Below are 22,104 nucleotides of genomic sequence, written 5' to 3' on the forward strand. Positions count from 1 at the left end.
ATCATTAGCTAGATAAAATCCCAAAGCAGTCAAACCATTCAGATGTCCTAAAGATTTTAATTATCATCCTTTCTGTTTAGACAATTTTTAAAGCTCTATGATACATTTCATTTTTAAAACAATAAAAAACATAGCAAAAACACGTAATTCAGCAGAAATGTATGAGTGAATGACCACTGCGTTTTTAGTGAACAGTGAACACTGCACAAGTGTGCCTTGGGGTAGTGTCACGTTAGTTCCCTCTCTCAGCACGATGTCATTGGGGTTCCATTTTCCACCTCACCAACCCCAGGCAGTTGTAGTGTAGGGAATCTTTAGGTTGGAAAACTAGAGGAAATTGCATATAATTTTAAAACACTGCAATATTTAAAAGAAAAAGTGATAATACAAAAACATTTTTGTTGTCGTTGTAAATATCAAACAGAAAATTGCACTTTTCATGTTCTCCATGATGTCACTGCACTGTTTTGAAATAGTGTTTATGGTGGAAATTCCAAAACGCAATGAATTCTTTATTACCAACCATAATTTTGGACTTTCCAAAACTGTATGAGATAACCAGTGAATGACATACATCAAATATGTCATTTACACAGATCTGCCATAACAGTTCATGTCTGAAATGTTTAGTCTGGCATAGGATTTTCACAGTAGCTCTGAAGTTTGTATGTGAATTTACTTTAGATAAGATGTCTTGAATTAAAATGTTAGGCTTTATCATCTCCCACTAGTATCAGCCTTGCACAGGAACAAACTGTCTCCCTTTGTCAACACAAACTCCTATCTCAATCATATAGGGCCTACACAAGCTGCTTGCTATTTATATAGATAGCCTCTATCACAAGAGCAGTTCAAGTAATTGCTCTTAAAAAGCTTAAGAATCAAACCTTGAGTGTAAAACCTAGAAAATGTATTTAGCAATGTGTACAAATCATGTCAACACCACTCTTCTCTCCTTCTTTGGTCCCTCTGGACCACCTTCCAAAGGTCAGGGTTGACCTTACTACCAAAGATTTTTATAACCAAGATTGACCAGAGCCTGTCGTTTCCAATGAGAGCAAATTAATCATAGTGGGCAGAACAAGCAAGGAGGTGGGCAGAGCCAAGCACGAGCTAGTGAGATCCTATTGGCGCGTTCTAGCATTTATTTTAATATTTCCATTAGGGAAACACCTACTCTGTGAAGTGTGCGTGTGCAATAACCAAATTTGCATTTGCACTCCTAAACAATGCAATTTTAAAAACTTTGGCAAAGGGTAAAGTCTACAAAATGCAGTCCACTCGGTTTGTTACAGATTCTAGTTTTGGAAACAGAAAACTGTATGGAGATCAAATGTTTCTTCCATGAGAAAATTAGCAGAATGTTAGCCAAAATCCATCTCACAAAATCTTCTCCCACTGATGACCACTGAGCTTCCTCTCATCACCATATTTGGTAGTGAGTGGAAACACCAACCAGATGCTTCACATTTATACATCCGGTGAAATATCTGGCTCATTGTTCTATCTGTGTTACTACCCTCTCTAATAGGATGAGGGTGCAGGTTGGCCACCAGTAGTTATTCTGGTTTAGAAGGCCACAAATACAGAATATGTTGCAAGAATGTTGCCAAAAAATTATCATGACATTAAAAAAATTATCATTACCCAAAAACACACTCTCTTTATCAAATATTTTGCTCCAAAAAAAAGTGAGAGTTGAGGAAGAGCAGGAGGGAGGGCGATGAAGAGAATATTTTACCTCCATACTGCCTTCCAACCAGTAATGGAAGATTCACGGATTGGGAAGTGGGGTCTCTTAGTCAGTGCAAGGTGGTAGAGGTGGAGGCGACGTGGGGGGCTGGAGGACTATCAGAGGGGAAGGAGAGGAGTGGGGGGCTGGAGGACTATCAGAGGGGAAGGAGAGAGAGGTAGGGGTGGAGGAGTGGAGGGTTGGAGGACTAGAGGAGGGGAAGGAGAGGGTGGTACGGGTGGTGGAGTGGGGGGCTGGAGGACTATCGGAGGGGAAGGAGAGGGTGGTACGGGTGGTGGAGTGGGGGGCTGGAGGACTATCGGAGGGGAAGGAGAGGGTGGTACGGGTGGTGGAGTGGGGGGCTGGAGGTCTAGAGGAGGGGGTAGAGGCAGTAGCGGGGGCGGCTGGCGGACTATCGGAGGGGGGTCATGCTGCATGCTGCTCCCCCGGGGTAGGAGCGGGTGTCAGGGTTTGGGTGGTGGTGGTGGTGGTGGAGCCGTTGGCTTTGCTCTTGGGCAGCAGCTTGCGGTTCAGCATCCGGCTGAAGGTGGCCGTGCGTTTCTCCCGTTCTACCGTCACAGGCTGCTCCAGGTACACCAGGTCGTTGTGCGACTGGCTCATCCCCGGGTCCTTGCACTGGCGGCGCCGGCGGAAGAACAGCTTGGCACTCCTGTGCAGGAAGCTGCCTCCTGGTGGGAGGGAGAGGAGGAAACCAGAGAAGGTTGTCCTAAATTAATATAATTCATTTTACATTTTAGTCATTTAGCAGACGCCCTTATCCAGAGCGACTTACAGTTAGTGCATTAAATCTTAAGACAACCACATATCACAGACAGAAAGTACATTTTTCCTCAATAACGTAGCTATCAGTAGAGTAGGGAGGGGTGGGTGGGGGGATTATTTAAAATTCTGTTTGAAGAGGTAGGGTTTGAGATGTTTTGGGAAGATGGGCAGGGACTCTGCTGTCCTCGCTGACAGTAACTGTCAGATAGTGTCCTCTACTACCCTCATAATGCCACAGTCTATATTCACTAATACGATAATGCAAAAAACATGAATTCTTGTTTGCACAATGCACCTCATAAATTGGAGCCAAGTTATACGCAAGAGATACTGTGAATATGTGGGCCAACGTTCACCCTTTGGGCTTGTTTTGAGCCCAGAGGAAAATCCCGGCTCCATTTGAGCGTTTAGGAAACTTGACACACGCTTCAATACAAAGCCTTGCCAGATACATCCAGATACCGATAATTTTACCTTGGGAGGAGAAGAAAGGTGGACCACATCTTTATGCAAACCATATGTTGATGAATGGGAGTTAATTAGGGTAAGTGGGTAAACAACAAACACCATTGAACAAGGACAAAGTCTCAAGGTGAAAACAAGGACAATCAAACACGGACAAAGAAGAGGTCAAAGAGAGAAAGTGGATTAACTAATAAATCTGGACTTGAAAAATAGAACCGACCTTGACAGAATGCACCTAAAACTGCTCCTTACAACCAAACTAGGCACTGTTCCAGCCTAAAATTGAATGGATGTTATACCATCTGAAAGCAAATGTGAATGTCACACTTCACAGATGGATAGCATTTTAATCTAGTCACTACTGTACCAAGCTACAAACAGCTGTTCGTGAGGTAACTTACTCTTCAGGAAATAATTTCTGATTAGTTTCCTCTAAGATGGCAAAGAAGAAAGTGACAAGGGAAGACATGATGAGAAATTGTGACAGGAGGAAGGAATGATGAGAAATGACATAAATGAGATGGAAAGAGAGAGGGGGAGAGAAAGACAGAAAATAACAGACAGGAGTGTTGACCAGGATCATTAGGAATTGAACAGTGTAAGATAGGTACAAAAGTGATATGCCCAGTAGAATATTTTATGACAGAATAAGGCCAAAAATAGACACAGCAATGAGATGTTGAAAGTCTGCACGGGGCTGGCATAGGGCACATTCCATAAAATCTCACCTCTGCTCTTTTTGGATCCAGACTCTGAGATGCAGAGTGACATTGAGGTTTTGTCTGCATCTCTGTCTGTGTCCTCTCCTGCTTGGCACTCCCAGTCCTCCGGGACCTGCTGGGCTTGAGCCTGGGACACTCCACTGGGGCCCTCCTGGGGGTCCGACGACACCTCCGGGGGGTTGCTACTGGCTTTTACTACTGACGCAGTTGCCACAGCAATCTCCTGAGATCCCCCATCTGACATAGAGGCGTCCATCGCAGCAGCGTAGCCTGCCATCAGAGCCATCTCATCATCCTGAGACAGAGGAGTCTGGGAAATGGAGTACAGAATAGAAAACCCACTGTTGGAGGTAGAGAGTGTACTGCCTAGCTGCTCTGTATGGTCCGTCTTTGGGTTTCAGAAAAGCCCTATACAAATCCTATGTATTATTATGGTACCTTGGTCACTCCTGAGATGATGATGGTGCTCTTCTTGACCGGGGACTTGAGCTTCTGCTTGGCGGACTCCTGGAGCTGGCGGATGGCGGCCTCGGCCACAGGGTCGGTCCCGTTGAGCATGAGCAGCTCTGTGTCAGAGGACGACAAGGCCTTGCTCCCCATGGTCCCCAGCATGGACGGCTTCTCTGACACCCTCCGTCCAGACACCTTGGACATGGTGCCGCTGGGAGGATTGGAGGGAGTCTCTGAAAACATACAAGATCACTTGGATAGTTGCCTTATAAACTAATAACTTAATACAAATATCTTTTTTATTTTTGATACATTTTATTTGAAATAATCTAAGCCCATCTCCTGTAAGAAACATCTCATAGTAAGGATAAGACTAGACTAGAGACAGTAATGTGTCAAAAAGCCTGAACATCAAAGCCCCAGAGAACGGTTGTCTGTAGTATGTGGATAAGAAGGACTATATTACCTCCAAATGAGTCTCTTCTTGCCATATTTTTGGTGTTCCATCTTAAACGTTAATTCAATACGTACGCTGGGTTGTATTTATGCTGAGTCCAGGCAGTAGTAGTTGTCCTGGTTTACTCTTCACTGCAGTGACTGTGGTGACCACAGTACCGCAGGGCATGACCGTGCGGTCCATCTCCACTCTCTTAGTGGGGGCTGGAGTAGGGGGCTGCCAAGACCGCACCTCACTGGGTTCCAGGTAGGTAAACTGGGGTACAAGAGAAAGGAGGTAAAGACATGATTATCATATGTGTTCAAGTATAACTGGTTGGAATTTCAATAAAACTTCTAAAACATTGTGTAAAACATGAAGGTGTTGGAAAAGACATGCATTTGATATGCATTAAGAAGTTAAAAGGTAGTGATCTTACCTCAGTAGTAAGTGACCCAGTCACTTGGTCTTTGGTCATGAGTGCAAATGTTTGCGGTCCTTTGGGCTGCTTCTTCACCAGATCAAAAGGCACGGACACTTGACCCAGTATGGAGTCTGTCAGGAAGACAACACATCCCAATCAGTTTGCCATTACAAGACTTCATACATACAGGAAAAATATCTGAGTAAAATGACAGACAACAGAGGACATTTTAAGGCTGTCAGACATATAAAGCTTTCATTGTTCTTAAAATCAACTTCAAAGTAAAACTATTTTGGGTGTGTATCAGACAGATTATTAGTGTCATTCCCTCTCCTTGTGCCTAAAGAGATACAAAACAAAGACATACTTACTCTCCTGAGGTTTCCCATCATCCAGCAGCTGAATATTGAGCTCTTTTGATCGTCCATTCAGCTCACTGGTGAGAGAAAGAGAAAAAGAGGAACATTTACTCTGAAAACGAGCAATAGAAAGACAATGAAGGCGAGAGGAGGACTGTGGGTTGGATATTATGCAACTGGTGGCAAGTGTTTACTAAGCGATTGAGCTCACAGGCTACAAATTCATTTTTGTTTTCCCTATAGACAGGGCTCTGTAAAGACTGGACTCACAAGATGAAGGGCTGGTCCCAGGCTGGGCTGGCTGTGTTCTGTAGGACTAAAGTGGAGAATTTCTGTGGAGGGTCGTCTAGCTGCAGCACACACAGGGGATTCGTACTGCCTGCAAAGTGCAAACAACAGAAGATGAGTTGAACAGAAATACATGTTCACATACAAATCAAACATTGGGGTTGGGGATATTGAAATACCAGTCAATACAGTACACTGACAACCCAATTTATGAGCATTATGATTTTTGAACATTAGATCAAATTGACTTTAGATATCTGAACCACAGAACTGGAATGAGTTCATTCTATTTCTATGGTCTGAACACTTTAGTTTAATAGCATGCTAATAACTTTGAGTGACTTTGTGACTAGTACATGTCAATGGATGAGCTAAATTGGTCTGGCTATCAGGCTCATAACGGAATGAATAATGCATCAACTGGAAGAGACACACGTTGCCCTAGCTATTGGCTAACTAAACACTCAGCTTCAGGCTGGACTGAGGCTAAGCTAAGGGGAATAAAGCCATTACAAGATAGCAGGAAACTTTATTAGTGACTGACAAGCCAGGTTGAAACTCAATGAAAGGGACCTGGATTGCTTTAATTAATTAAATATCTACAGTTAGGTAGAGCTTTTCAGACAGCACACCCCAAAAAGCTGCTGCCTCCTTAGCTTTGGGCCACAGCCAATTTCATAACAAACCCTACCAGCATAATTACCCTCTTTGCTTTAATGAAAAATAAGCAACTTGGGAGAGAAGTGGGGAACACCACACATCTAATTTATCAACCATAATGTATTTAGGGAGTGAGGGAGAGACGCTCTGCCCCTGCTGTGGGGTGATGAGCTGCAGCTATGACAGCCTTGCTACTGTAGGAAAGTGTAGAACCACAGTGATTCGGGTTCAATGGGTTAAACAGGTCAGAAAAGAACACAAGTCTCAGTGGCTCCTTGGGTTGCATGATGCAGTCATCTCTGCTGGCAGCCACCTCAAGATGAGGCACATTTGGAGCTGTAACAACACTTCAGTGTTTTGATCACATTTTACATTTACATTTGAGTCATTTAGCAGACGCTCTTATCCAGAGTGACTTACAGTTAGTGAGCGCATACATTTTCATACTGGAATCGAACCCACAACCCTGGCGTTGCAAACACCATGCTCTACCAACTGAGCTACATCCCTGCCGGCCATTCCCTCCCCTACCCTTGACGACGCTGGGCCAGTTGTGCGCCGCCATGTCTCCCGGTCACGGCCGGCTACGACAGAGCCTGGATTCGAACCAGGATCTCTAGTGGCACAGCTAGCACTGCGATGCAGTGCCTTAGACCACTGCGCCACTCGTTTCCATAGTTGAACCAGGTTGTGACCCAGTGGTGTCCCTCACCTGCAGCACCATCCTCCTGCTCCTTACACGTCACCCGGATATTCTTCACCAGCAGCTTCCAGTCATGAGCGCGGGGGGGCTTGGGCGGTGATGTCACCTTGTTATTGGCCTCCTACAGAAGGTGACAGAACATGCCGATACTACGCACTTCCATATACCATGTAGTGCAGAGTAGAAATATAGAGCTAGAGGGTGTGCAGGCTTTTGTTCCAGCCCAGCACTAACACACCTGACTCAAGAACATGGGGTGTAGAGACTAAGCAACCTATCTATGTTGCTATCTAGCGCTTCGGCATATCTATCAATGGAGAGGTATAGAGATGGCCACTGGGTGACAGGAGCACGATGTGCTGACGGGGTGTTTTTGTTGTCGTATGTCCTCCTCTCACCTTGACCTCTGTGGCCTGAGCAGGCCTGCAACTCAGCATCACGGAGGGACGCACCACACACAGTAGCTGTCTCAGCCTGTCCTTTACTGCAGCCACACTGGGGCCTGTGGCATTGTCCTGACAGAGACATAAAACAAACAAACCGATCAACGATCCCATCATATCAATAGCAATCATCTCCATTACACTTTGACTTGTCTGGACTGCTGGTTTTGGGATACATCATAAAGAATTATGTTCAGGTTTGCAGTTTACACACAAGAAGTATTGAAGCGCTTACTTTGTTTTTCAAATGTGTATTGCCTCTTTAACACTACAACTGAGACAGTGGGCTATGGGCCGTACCGGTGTGAAGATGGGGGTGAGCTGCAGGTCCCATGTCTCCAGATGGGACACCCCCCAGCCCACCTGGACCTGACCTTCAGCCTCCCTCATCTGCAAGTTCAACTGGGGAACAGAGGGCAACAGAACCACCATAAGCAACAACACAGTCACACACACACTGCTCAGAGTGCAAGCCAACACAATGAGCTGTAATTGAGCAGTCCAGCACAGAGAGAGTAAGTGAGAGACAGGGAGCGAGAGTGGGGGTGATCGACAGAGAGGGAGGACTGTGTACTAGTGACTGGGCCATCCTAGGGCTGTTACGGTGACCGTATAACCGGCGGTCACGAGTCATGACTGCAGTCAAATTCCACATGACCGTTTAGTCACGGTAACTAGGTTCATTAGTAGCCTACAAAACTTGCTAACTGCCTGGTACTCAGTACTCTATTGTCCCTCTAATCACTCGGACATCAATGCAAATGTGATCGGAAATCTAATCAAACACTTCATGAGAGCCCATGAGCTCATGTTGCGCAACATTTCTATAGGCTACGCAATTGTGTGAGAAAACATAGTTGATGGCCTCTATTAAAAAGAGGATCTCATCAGCTTTCTATAGGCTTACTATATTTATTTATCCACTTTCCTAATATTAAACACATTGCTTCGCTTTACAACAGGAGTATAGCCTAATTGGCTAGCATGAAAATGAACCACAGGAAAAGCATCCTCCATTCGCTATTTAAGTGCATAGATTACATTAATTTTTTTGTTCCGAGACAGTTGCATGATAATGGTCCATCCTAAATCCAAACTAATTTCACACATACACTACCGGTCAAAAGTTTTAGAACACGTACTATGTTATTTCATCAAAACTATGAAATAACATATATGGAATCATGTCGTAACCCAAAAAGTGTTAAACAAATCAAAATATATTTTGATGCATTTCAATTAACAGGTGTGCCTTGTTAAAAGTTACTTTTTGAGATTCTTCAAATAGCCACCCTTTGCCTTGATGACAGCTTTGCATACTCTTGGCATTCTCTCAACCAGCTTCATGAGGTAGTCACCTGGAAATCAAATCAAATTTTATTTGCCACATACGCCGAATACAACCTTACAGAATTAAAGTGACTATGCATAAATAATAAACAGAGTAGCAGCAGCGTAAAAGAGGGGGTGGGGGTAACAATGCAAATAGTCCGGGTAGCCATTTGATTAGCTGTTCAGGAGTCTTATGGCTTGGGGGTAGAAGCTGTTAAGAAGCCTTTTGGACCTAGACTTGGCACTCCGGTACATTACAGTGAAATGCTTACTTACAGCCCTTAACCAACAGTACATTTCTTTAACAAAAAAAAGTGTTGAGAAAAAAAGAGCAGAAGTAAAATAAAATAACAGTAGGGAGGCTATATACAGGGGGGTACCGGTGCAGAGTCAATGTGCGGGGGCACCGGCTAGTTGAGGTAGTTGAAGTAATATGTACATGTGGGTAGAGTTAAAGTGACTATGCATAAATAATTAACAGAGCAGCAGCAGCGTAAAAGGATGGGGTGGGGGGGCAGTGCAAATAGTCCGGGTAGCCATGATTAGCTGTTCAGGAGTCTTATGGCTTGGGGGTAGAAGCTGTTGAGAAGCCTTTTGGACCTGGACTTGGCACTCCGGTACCGCTTGCCGTGCGGTAGCAGAGAGAACAGTCTATGACTAGGCTGGCTGGAGTCTTTGACAATTTTGTGGGCCTTCCTCTGACACCGCCTGGTATAGAGGTCCTGGATGGCAGGAAGCTTGGCCCCAGTGATGTACTGGGCCTACGCACTACCCTCTGTAGTGCCTTGCAGTCGGAGGCCAAGCAGTTGCCATACCAGGCGGTGATGCAACCAGTCAGGATGCTCTCGATGGTGCAGCTGTAGAATTTTTTGAGGATCTGAGGACCCATGCCAAATCTTTTCAGTCTCCTGAGGGGGAATAGGCTTTGTCGTGCCCTCTTCACGACTGTCTTGGTGTGTTTGGACCATGATAGTTCGTTGGTGATGTGGACACCAAGGAACTTGAAGCTCTCAACCTGTTCCACTACAGCCCCGTCGATGAGAATGGGGGCGTGCTCAGTCCTCTTTTTTTTCCTGTAATCCACAATCATCTCCTTTGTCTTGGTCACGTTGAGGGAGAGGTTGTTGTCCTGGCACCACACGGCCAGGTCTCTGACCTCCTCCCTATAGGCTGTCTCATCGTTGTCGGTGATCAGGCCTACCACTGTTGTGTCGTCGGCAAACTTAATGATGGTGTTGGAGTCGTGCCTGGCCATGCATTCATGGGTGAACAGGGAGTACAGGAGGGGACTGAGCACGCACCCCTGAGGGGCCCCCGTGTTGAGAATCAGTGTGGCAGATGTGTTGTTACCTACCCTTACCACCTGGGGGCGGCCCGTCAGGAAGTCCAGGATCCAGTTGCAGAGGGAGGTGTTTAGTCCCAGGATCCTTAGCTTAGTGATGAGCTTGGAGGGCACTATGGTGTTGAATGCTGAGCTGTAGTCAATGAATAGCATTCTCACGTAGGTGTTCCTCTTGTCCAGGTGGGAAAGGGCAGTGTGGAGTGCAATAGAGATTGCATCATCTGTGGATCTGTTGGGGCGGTATGCAAATTGGAGTGGGCCTAGGGTTTCTGGGATAATGCTGTTGATGTGAGCCATGACCAGCCTTTCAAAGCACTTCATGGCTACAGACGTCAGTGCTACGGGTCGGTAGTCATTCAGGCAGGTTATCTTAGAGTCCTTGGGCACAGGGACTATGGTGGTCTGCACCTCCCTGCTGTGTAAGGGCTATTTTACCAAGAAGGATGGTGGCAGAGTGCTGCATCAGATGACCTGGCCTCCACAATCCCCCGACCTCAACCAAATTGAGATGGTTTGGGATGAGTCGGACGGCAGAGTGAAAGAAAAGCAGCCAACAAGTGCTCAGCATATGTGGGAACTCCTTCAAGACTGTTGGAAAAGCATTCCAGGTGAAGCTGGTTGAGAGAATGCCAAGAGTGTGCAAAGCTGTCATCAAGGCAAACAGTGGGTATTTGAAGAATCTCAAATATAAAATATATTTTGATTTGATTAACACTTTTTTGGTTACTACATGATTCCATATGTGTTATTTCATAGTTTTGATGTCTTCACTATTATTTTAAAATGTAGAAAATAGTAAAAATAAAGAAAAACGCTTGAATGAGTAGGTGTTCTAAAACTTTTTACCGGTAGTGTATATTACTTAGTATATGTGGAGACATTCAATTAAGAATAGTCTGATGGGTGACAATATTATCACTTGCGAATGATGCCCAGCGTGTGCAGTAGGGCAAGAAACAGTGCATGCCTTTTTGGGGGATTTTTTCAAATCATAGTCGCACACCTCATGTTTTGATAAGGTTTGTATCACAACTAAAGTGGCCAAATAACTTCTGAAAATTAAGCACATTAATCCACTTTACAACTGGTGTAGAACCTAACTGGCATGCATAGGCGGCACGTGAGTTTCAAGTTTGGGGAATATCATTTTCACCATAGAAATGCACCTTTATAGAGCGACTTACAAATTGGTGCATTCAATTTATGATAGCCAGTGGGACAACCACCTTAAAAAAAAAAAAAAAAATATGGGGGGTGGGGGAAGAAGGATTACTTTATCCTATCCCAGGTATTCCTTAAAGAGGTAGGGTTTCAAGTGTCTCCGGAAGGTGGTCAGTGACTCCGCTGTCCTGGCGTCGTGGGGGAGCTTGTTCCACCATTGGGGTGCCAGAGCAGTGAATGGCTTTGACTGGGCATAAAGCATTACATGCATAATCACATTTGCGGTCGCTTTTGAGAACAGTGTTTTCCCGCTAATTGATTGCATTTTGGAACAATCCCGCTTATAGCCTACTGCTGTGTGTGCATTGCTGCGCTTATGTGAAGAAATAGCCTAATAGTTTATCAACATAGTTTATCATCGCTTTTTTTTAAAAAGTGTTATCTAGCGACTTTTTCTGGTGTTATTGGAGACTGACGTGAAAGCACGTATCGTTCCTACTTTTCTCAACGAGCAGCCCGTCCCAAAGCACTCACAGGCGGCGCAGTCCTCGCGTAGCAGTCCCTCCCAGCTGCAGTCAGAGCAGGAGATGTTCACCCCTCCACGTCCAGACTGCAAATGAATCGCGCATGCGGGAAGCCGCCGCTGGCTGATCCCGCCCTGGCTTACATTCAGGGCGGGATGTAAATGTAGGGTGTTTTTTTACTCACTTTTTGTCTCTCCCACAGCGTTATTCCTCTCTCCTACAGAGTCCATCACAATTACATGCACATGGCCAATTATGCAAATTAGGTGATGACATCATTTAGCGACTTTTAGGACAGCCAATAGCTACTTTCCTTACTGAGGAGTTGGCAACACTGTCTGAGAGAGCCATGAGAGTGAGAAGTGCTTCGGAGCACTACGATTGACAACCGGGAGGAGGGAATTATATTATTATATTCTGCCCAAGGGCACAACACATGGATATTTTTGGGGGGCATGTTTGTATCACAACTAAAGTTGCATAAATAACTCTAAATTAAGCATATAGGAGGACCTGTTTCTTTGTTAACCGCTCAACACAGAATAGCCACATGTGCGGACTCCCAAGGAAAACGGTTGGAGAAAATATCATTTATATTTTATTCAGCCATGTTTAATTGTATTCTTCATACTATAATATAAAATAATGCCAAGGAATTGTAAGCAAATCTTGTCTGCTAAATTAACTAGTGAAGCCCACAGCCATATGGCATAGCCAGATCAGGGCTTAACATAAGGACAACTCAGAGTATGCTATGCTGTTCTTCTGAAATAGACTACATTTTCTTCATAACAGGTTTCTTTAGAGCTGTCTAAAATAAATAATGGATTTATTGTGATGGTGTAGGCTATATTAAATGGATTTAATATACTTTTTTAAAATGTAGATGTTCCAAAGGTCTGCATCAGTGGCTTGTTTCAGCGGCTGACAAAATGCCATGACCGCCACAGCCCTGGGCCATCCTGTCCCAGAACGCCTAGACTCTGCTCTGGCTGTACAGCCAACTCAGTGTTACCAAACAAAGGCTTTGTCTGATACCACTGAAATACCCTGTTAAAATGCCTGAATTAAGCAAAATTGATAGCGGTTTGATCAGTAAAAGTAGATTTAGGTCAGACTGGAAACAGTGTAGGCCTAAGTGTTACATAAAGCACAGTACAAGTGGACTTAAGTAATGTTGCATTCGGAAAGTATTCAGACCCCTTGACTTTTTCCACATTTTGTTACGTTACAGACTTATTCTAAAATGGATTAAATTAAAAACGTTCCTCATCAATCTACACACTATACCCCATACTGACAAAGCGAAAAAAGGTTTTTAGAAATGTTTGCAAATGTATTAACATAAAAAACAGAAATACCTTATTTACATAAGTATTCAGACTCTTTGCTATGAGACTCGAAATTGAGCTCAGGTGCATCCTGTTTCCATTGATCATCCATTAGATATTTTACAACTTGATTGGAGTCCACCTGTGGTAAATTCAATTGATTGGACATTATTTGGAAAGGCACACAACTGTATCTAAAAGGTCCCACAGTTGACAGTGCATGTCAGAGCAAACACCAAGCCATGAGGTAGAGGGAACTGTCCGTACAGCTCTGAGACAGGATTGTGTCGAGGCACAGATCTGGGGAAGGGTACCTAACAATTTCTGCAGCATTGAAGGTCCCCAATAACTCAGTGGCCTCCATCATTCTTAAATGGAAGTAGTTTGGAACCACCAAGACTCTTCCTAGAGCTGGCTGCCCGGCCAAACTGCGCAATCGGGGGAGAAGGGCCTTGGTCAGGGAGGTGACCAAGAACCCGATGTCACTCTGACAGAGCTCCTCTGTGGAGATGGGAGAACCTTCCAGAAGGACAACCATCTCTGCAGCACTCCACCAATCAGGCCTTTATGGCCAGATGGAAGCCACTCCTCAATAAAAAGGCACATAGCAGCCCGCTTGGAGTTTGCCAAAAGGAACCTAAAGGACTCTCAGACCATGAGAAACAAGATTCTCTGGTCTGATGAAACCGGTGTGCCAAGCTTGTAGCGGCATACCCAAGAAGGCTGTAATCGCTGCCAAAGGTGCTTCAACAAAGTACTGAGTAAAGGGTCTGAATACTTATGTAAATGTAATATTTCCATTAAAAAATGTCTAAGAACCTGTTTTTGCTTTGTCATTATGGGGTATTGTGTGTAGATTGATGAGGGAGAAAAAAACAATTTAATCCATTTTAGAACTTCCCTCATACTGGACACAGAGACATAAAAATGGTATCCACGAGTTCATCTGACTCTGGGAAAGTAGATAAAGGGCCTCATTGCCAAAATCCCCAAAGTATCCAATTAACCACTCACTGGACTTGTATTTATGGCAGAATCCGATCAGGACCACAATGAGGCAACAAGTAAAGCACCTTATTGGTTTCAAAATAGCTTTAGTTCAAGCAGAGAGAAAAAGGCTTGATTACGTAAACATTGTGGGTGAGCCTGAGATTTGACTGTAAATCGTGCCACGTCAGTTATGGGCCGTGCTACTAAAATAGATGAATCAAGCCATCTCTACTTTGTTTTGCATGAAAGAGGGACCATCACTCAACGTCATGACCTTTACTTTTTGGAAAATTCTTAATTCCATTAGTATGAGATTGGGTCTGTGATTGTACTCCAATTATGAAAGTGGAGGTAGTAGGGAAAGTGGGCCACCTTAACCAAGAAGTGAGGGAGCTGGGAACTAATCCCCTCCAGTATTTTCAAATCAAATCACATTTTATTGATCACATGCGCCAAATACAACAGGTTTAGACCTTACAGTGAAATGCTTACTTACAAGCCCTTACCCAACAATGCAGTTAAGAAAAATAAGTGAAGTAAAAAACAACTACAAAATAAAAATAATTAAAGAGCAGCAGTAAAATAACAGTAGCGAGGCTATATACAGGGGGTACCGGTACATGAGGTAATATGTACATGTAGGTAGAGTTAGTGACTATGCATAGATAATAAACAGAGAGTAGCAGCAGCGTAAAAGAGGGGGTGGGGGGGAACAATGCAAATATCCGGGTAGCCATTTGATTAGCCGTTCAGGAGTCTTATGGCTTGGGGGTAGAAGCTGTTAAGAAGCTTTTTGTACCTAGACTTGCCGTGCGGTAGCAGAGAGAACAGTCTAAAACTAGGGTGGCCGGAGTATTTAACAATTTTTAGGGCCTTCCTCTGACATCGCCTGGTATAGAGGTCCTGGATGGCAGGAAGCTTGGCCCCAGTGATGTACTGGGCCGTATGCACTACCCTCTGTAGTGCCTTGCGGTCAGAGGCCGAGCAGTTGCCATACCAGGCAGTGATGTCACCAGTCAGGATGCTCTCGATGGTGCAGCTGTAGAACCTTTTGAGGATATGAGGACCCATGCCAAATCTTTTCAGTCTCCTGAGAGGGAATAGGCTTTGTCGTGCACTCTTCACGACTGTCTTGGTGTGTTTGGACCATGATAGTTCGTTGGTGATTGGACACCAAGGAACTTGAAGCTCTCAACCAGCTTCACTACAGCCCCGTCGATGAGAATGGGAGCGTGCTCTGTCCTCTTTTTCTTGTAGTCCACAATCACCTCCTTTGTCTTGATCACGTTGAGAGAGAGGTTGTTATCCTGGCACCACACGGCCAGGTCTCTGACTTCCTCCCTATAGGCTGTCTCATCGTTGTCGGTGATCAGGCCTACCACTGTTTTGTCGTCTGCAAACTTAGCGATGGTGTTGGAGTCGTGCCTGGCCATGCAATCATGGGTGAACAGGGAGTACAGGAGGGGACTGAGCACGCACCCCTGAGGGGCCCCCGTGTTGAGGATCAGCGTGGCAGATGTGTTGTTACCTACCCTTACCACCTGGGTGCTGCCCGTCGGGAAGTCCAGGATCCAGTTTCAGAGGGAGGTGTTTAGTCCCAGGGTCCTTAGCATAGTGATGAGCTTTGAGGGCACTATGGTGTTGAACGCTGAGCTGTAGTCAACGAATAGCATTCTCACGTAGGTGTTCCTTTTGTCCAGGTGGGAAAGGGCAGTGTGGAGTGCAATAGAGATTGCATCATCTGTGGATCTGTTGGGGCGGTATGCAAATTGGAGCGGGTCTAGGGTTTCTGGGATAATGGTCTTGATGTGAGCCATGACCAGCCCTTCAAAGCACTTCATGGCTACAGACGTGAGTGCTATGGGTCGGTAGACATTTAGGCAGGTTACCTTAGTGTTCTTGGGCACAGGGACTATAGTGGTCTGCTTGAAACATGTTGGTAATACAGACTCAGTCAGGGACAGGTTGAAAATGTCAGTGAAGACTCTTGCGAGTTGCTCAGCGCATGCTCGGAGTACACGTCCTGGTAATCCGTCTGGCCCTGCGGCCTTGTGAATGTTGACCTGTTTAAAGGTCTTACTCACATCGGCTACGGAGAGCATGATCACACAGTCGTCCGGAACAGCTGATGCGGAATGCATGCTTCAGTGTTGCTTATCTTGAAGCAATTTAGCTGGTCTGGTAGGCTCGTGTCACTGGGCAGCTTGTGGCTTTGCTTCCCTTTGTAGTCTAATAGTTTGCAAGCCCTGCAACATCCGACGAGCGCCGGAGCCGGTGTAGTACGATTCAATCTTAGTCCTGTACTGACCCTTTGCCTGTTTGATGGTTCGTCGGAGGGTATAGCGGGATTTCTTATAAGCGTCCGGGTTAGAGTGCCGCTCCTTGAAAGCGGCAGCTCTACCCTTTAGCTCAGTGCGGATGTTGCCTGTAATCCATGGCTTCTGGTTGGGGTATGTACACTAACAGTCAAAAGTTTGGACACACCTACTCATTCAAGGGGTTTTCTTTATTTGTACTACTTTTTAAATTGTAGAATAATAGTGAAGACATCAAAACTATGAAATAACACACGGAATCATGTAGTAACCCAAAAAAAGTGTTAAACAAATTCTTCAAAATAGCCACCCTTTGCCTTGATGATAGCTTTGCACACTCTTGGCATTCTCTCAACCAGCTTCATGAGGTAGTCACCTGGAATGCATTTCAATTAACAGGTGTGCCTTCTTAAAAAGTTGGAATTTCTTTCCTTCTTAATGCGTCTGAGCCAATCAGTAGTGTTGTGACAAGGTAGGGGGGGGGGGGTACATAGAAGATAGCCCTATTTTGTCCAAGTCCATATTATGGCAAGAACAGCTCAAATAAGCAAAGAGAAACGACAGTCCATCATTACTTTAAGACATGAAGGTCAGTCAATATGGAACATTAAGACTTCAAGTGCAGTCGCAAAAACCATCAAGCGCTATGATGAAACTGGCTCTCATGAGGACCGCCACAGGAATGGAAGACCCAGAGTTACCTCTGCTGTAGAGGATAAGTTCATTAGAAAATTGCAGCCCAAATAAATGCTTCACAGAGTTCAAGTAACAGACACATCTCAACATCAACTGTTCAGAGGGGACTGTGTGAATCAGGCCTTCATTGTCAAATTCCTGCAAAGAAACCACTACAAAAGGACACCAATAATAAGAAGAGACCTGCTTGGGCCATGAAACACGAGCAACGGACATTAGAACAGTGGAAATTTGTCATTTGGTCTGGAGTCCAAATTGGAGATTTTTGGTTCCAACCGCTGTTTCTTTGTGAGACGCAGTGTGGGTGAACGGATGCTATTTTACCAAGAAGGAGAGTGATAGAGTGCTGCATCACATGACCTGGCCTCCACAAGCATTCCAAGTGAAGCTGGTTGAGAGAATGCCAAGAGTGTGCAAAGCTGTCATCAAGGCAAAGGGTGGCTATTTGAAGAATCTCAAATATAAAATATATTTTGATTTCTTTAACACTTTTTTGGTTACTACACGATTCCATATGTGTTATTTCATAGTTTAGATGTATTCACTATTATTCTACAATGTAGAAAATAGTAAAAAATAAAGAAAACCCCTTGAATGAGTAGGTGTGTCCAAACATTTGACTGGTACTGTACATACGGGTCACTGTAGGGACGACGTCATTGATGCACTTATTGATGAAGCCAGTGACTGATGTGGTGTACTCCTCAATGCCATCGGAAGAATCCCGGAACATATTCCAGTCTGTGCTAGCAAAACAGTCCTGTAGCTTAGCATCTGCGTCATCTGACCACTTCTTTATTGACCGAGTCACTGGTGCTTCCTGCTTTAGTTTTTGCTTGTAAACAGGAATCAGGAGGATAGAGTTATGGTCAGATTTGCCAAATGGAGGGCAAGGCAGAGCTTTGTACGCGTCTCTGTGTGTGGAGTAAAGGTGGTCTCGATTCCCCCCCCCACTGGTTGCACATTTAACATGCTGGTAGAAATTAGGTAAAACAGATTTAAGTTTCCCTGCATTAAAATCCCCGGCCACAAGGAGCACCGCCTCTGGATGAGCATTTTCCTGTTTGCTTATGGCCTTATTCAGCTCATTGAGTGCGGTCTTAGTGCCAGCATTGGTTTGTGGTGGTAAATAGACAGCTACGAAAAATATAGATGAAAACTATCTTGGTAAACAGTGTGGTCTACAGCTTATCATGAGATACTCTACGTCAGGCGAGCAAAACCTTGAGACTTCCTTAATATAAAATGTTGTGCACCAGCTGTTGTTTACAAATATACACAGACCGCCACCCCTTGTCTTACCGGAGGCAGTTGTTCTATCTTGCCAATGAAGTGTATATCCCGCCAGCTGTATGTTATCCATGTCGTCGTTCAGCCACAACTCGGTGAAACAGTTTCTAATGTCCCGTTGGTAGGATATCCATGATCGTAGTTAGTCTATTTTGCTATCCAATGATTGTACGTTGGCTAATAGGACTGATAGTAGAGGCAGATTACCAACTCGCCGTCTGATCCTTACAAGGCACTCCGACCTATGTCCCTGATATCTCTGTCTCTTTCTCATGCGAATGACAGGGTTTTGGGCCTTGTCGGGTGTCTGAAGAAAATCCTTTGCGACCGACTCGTTTAAAAAAAAATATTTGTCCAGTACGAGGTGAGTAATCGCTGTCCTGATATAGAGAAGCTCTTTTCGGTCATAATTTGTTACTTGTTATTTTACCTTTATTTAACCAGGTAAGCCATAAGAGACAGTGGCAGAAACATTATGTACAAAATAAGTTACAAATAACGTGAAAAAACACACATAATAGCACAATTGGTTAGGAGCCCGTAAAACGGCAGCCATCTCCTCCGGCGCCATTCTAAACAAGGTCTCCAGGACATTTATTAACCTCTGGGTCCTCGCCATTTAATCTGATTCTCGTAGCAGAAGAGAAGCTATGCTGAAGTGCGTCACGTTCAATAAATCAGCGCTTCCTCCATTAAGACAACGCAGGGAGACAACCAGGAGCCCCGCCCCCTCTGACTCGCTCTCCCTTTGTTTGTATTAAGCATTGCTCCAGTAGAGATGGGAAGGGATAGATTATAGCTGCAGATGTAGTGAACAGAACTGTTGTGTTCATTTACCTGCAGTTCAAGTGTAGATATCTTCACGCTGTACCTACAGGGCTCTCCTGGAGACATGGCTGATGGTGAGGCACTGAGGGAGAACTGAAGCTTGTCCCCAATCACCTTGCATTGTGCAGCCTAGGGGAAGACAAGACAGTAAACAGTTACAATAGTACCATACAATAAGCGAGGGAAAACTCAAAAATGTATTTGAGGTAAAAAGGTGCTTGGTGCTAATCATGCCTAACCATAATTGTGGTATTCTTGCAAAGTGCATACATGGTTCACATTTCAATTGGTTAACCTGGTTTTCTTCCTTAATAGTTACTATGTGTTGCTTATTTTGGAACCAATTCAGTGTGTGAGAACAATCAACTAGAAATCTCAAACATGAAGCATCTCATTAAAGGCAGGTACAATTCTCCCTGCTTGACCCTCCTTGTCATTGGTTCACTCGTCTCCTTATGGTGCTTTCAAGACAACTGGGAACTCTAGAAAGATGCCTGAGTTTCCCACTTGGAATTCCGAGTTGGATGACCGTTCAAACAATTTTTCCTAGTTGGATGAGAGCCAGTCTGATACACAGGGACTTTATCTTACCTTCTGACCAGCAGACTTCTTGAAGCTGGACACTTGGCCAACCACCAGCTCTGATGACTGAAGGCCATCCTCTTCTAATGTTAGTTGCACTGGGCACTGTGTGAGTTAGGAGTACACAGGTCAGGTCAGGAGGTGATCAGCAATAACCTATGCCCCAACAACTGCCATTATCTCAACATTACACTTCATTTTGACAGTTTCAAGTAAAGAGACAGAGAACATGGAAGAAATGGATCACGTTTTCAATTTCGTATGTTGGGAGTTTGCAGGTAGAGGGGCTTCAAGTCTTGACAGTAGCTTGAGAGATGAGGAGGTTTCAACAAGGCACAGCATCAATGTATGGGAATCAAGATTGTTGACACTATTCCGTGACAAGGAGCTTGTGCTGTCACGATGCTCACCTATGTGCTTAGGTCGTGTTAGGTTTATACAGATCCTGTAATCATATCTTGTTTGTTTGGCTACAGTGGATTCTTTGTAACGTCTGTCAGGGACAATAAAAAAAAAATGTGTAGCTACAGTCTGCTCTGTAGTTTTATAATAGTAATTTGGTAAGTGAAACAATCCTTTGGTCGACATGGGACTTGATTTTTTCAACTAACCTGCTATTAGCGATACTTTATTCGTTCTCGATTCGGGGGAAATGGTATCTTATAAATGTCCGTGTCCAGTTGCTTCTACAAAAACCAGAGAAAACTCAGATAGATTTTAAATCCACAGTAGCATCAACAACAGGTTATTTGAAAAATCCATGGCGGCGTTTTGTATAAGCTAACCTGTAACGCCCGGTAATGGAAACATATTTATCACACATCTGGCGTACGAACGGTAGCTAGACTTACCCCAGACTTCTTCGATTCGTCATTCAAAGCTCTGCACCAAGCCCCTCTCCATTTACTTTCCCAACTGTTCAGTGAAAGAGCCCATCCCAACAGAGCGTCCGCTTCCTCCGAAACCACATTGTTTTGCTCAGTCGTCTGTATCCGTTGATCGCTGTAATAATACTGTACTAGATACAGTATCAATGTAATGATGGAGGCAATGAACAGTGTAACAATGCAAAACCACTGCAAGTCTCCCAAACCGGAATTTGAAGGGAGACTATCTGAGTCCAATTCTCCCAAACCAGCATTTGAAAGACGCATTTCTGAGTCAGGCATCCTCAGCAACTGACTTGGTTAGCTAGCTATATATTTAGCTAATAACAATGGCCCCTTGAAAGTAAGACCAGTAGAAAAACATGGTATGATGATCTTTGCAAGAAAGTCCCTGTCAGGACTAGATCCAGCTATTATAGCAATGGGAGCTAGTCTTCACAGCACAAGTTCAACCACTGAAACAGTATGCAAGCTAATGTTAGCCTCTTGTCAATAATATCCTGGTTCCTGATTGAGGCTCAACTTTCAACGAAAATACCTAAGACGATCAACTTGGCTGGCGACAGACTTCTCAAGGATGTAATCTTGCTATCTATCTGGTTTGAAAACTGCAGTCAGAAGAATGCTAGCTAGGTAGCAAACAATATAAATGGTTTCCTTTAAGTTATTGCAAGTAACGTTAGCTAGCTAAAATAACGGAGTATTATTCGAGTACGTTAAGTTAGACCAAGCTTCTAAGCAAGTTCCACTCAGCTCTAGCTGAACAACATTGTATCAAATGCCTGTCTTTGGCTAGCTAGCCAACAACAGTATATTAGCTACACATAGCTACGAGCTTTTCATAACAGTTAGCTAGCTTCAGACCTTTCTCTCGTTCACATTGCTAGCTATATAGTAAGGTACAGTAGCTAGCTAACTTAGTTAGCAAGTTAGATAGATGCTACCTAATAACACGTAGTCCAAAATGTAATATCCATGAATTATTTCTGACGTCCGTGGTGTAAAACAAAGTGAAAGTAATTTGTTGCCAGCTTTAAACGACGGGAAAACAAATGATAATTATAAATCCTCATCACAAGTTTGCAGAACACCTCCGATACCAACGATGACCGAAATCGAAAACTTGCGAATGTAATATTTGTGGCATGAACTGTTATTCCCAGAGTGCATAGCGATATTTTAAAGTACCCCATGTGCGCCTTGTTTTAACCTCTTGTGGGTCTTTCGAAACTATCAATTATATCTTCAAATACATTTTCTTATATAATAAAATCAGCTTTTTGATGCAGAAATAACTGCAATTACATAGCTATTATCGATACACATTTTTACACATTTTGTTACGTTGCAGAGATACAAGG

At 44.1% G+C, this 22,104-nt stretch overlaps 1 protein-coding gene across 1 annotated transcript; it reads right to left on the reverse strand.

Moving 5' to 3' along the window:
- Nucleotides 1-1,288: 1,288 nt before the first annotated feature.
- Nucleotides 1,289-21,915, reverse strand: LOC121573574 (C2 domain-containing protein 2). Its single transcript, XM_041885662.2, has 13 exons — nt 20,708-21,915; nt 19,866-19,961; nt 19,284-19,403; nt 7,766-7,867; nt 7,421-7,537; nt 7,032-7,143; nt 5,642-5,750; nt 5,384-5,448; nt 5,028-5,143; nt 4,684-4,864; nt 4,141-4,385; nt 3,709-4,012; nt 1,289-2,421 (listed from the first exon to the last, which is right to left on the reverse strand). The coding sequence occupies exons 1-13, from the start codon at nt 21,023-21,025 to the stop codon at nt 2,159-2,161; spliced, it is 2,148 nt and encodes a 715-aa protein (XP_041741596.1). The 5' UTR covers nt 21,026-21,915; the 3' UTR covers nt 1,289-2,158.
- Between the last annotated feature and the right edge of the window lie 189 nt (nt 21,916-22,104).

Source organism: Coregonus clupeaformis, chromosome 9 (assembly GCF_020615455.1).
Source record: "Coregonus clupeaformis isolate EN_2021a chromosome 9, ASM2061545v1, whole genome shotgun sequence".
In the NCBI taxonomy this organism is placed as follows: domain Eukaryota; kingdom Metazoa; phylum Chordata; class Actinopteri; order Salmoniformes; family Salmonidae; genus Coregonus; species Coregonus clupeaformis.

Coding starts and splice junctions, on each gene's coding strand:
- LOC121573574 (XM_041885662.2), bottom strand. CDS start 21,025: ATGCCTGACTCAGAAATGCGTCTTTCAAATGCTGGTTTGGGAGAATTG. Junction 7,538..7,765: donor TCACCCCCATCTTCACACCG/GTACGGCCCATA, acceptor TGTCTCTGTCAG/GACAATGCCACAGGCCCCAG. Junction 4,013..4,140: donor TCATCTCAGGAGTGACCAAG/GTACCATAATAA, acceptor TCCATTTCCCAG/ACTCCTCTGTCTCAGGATGA.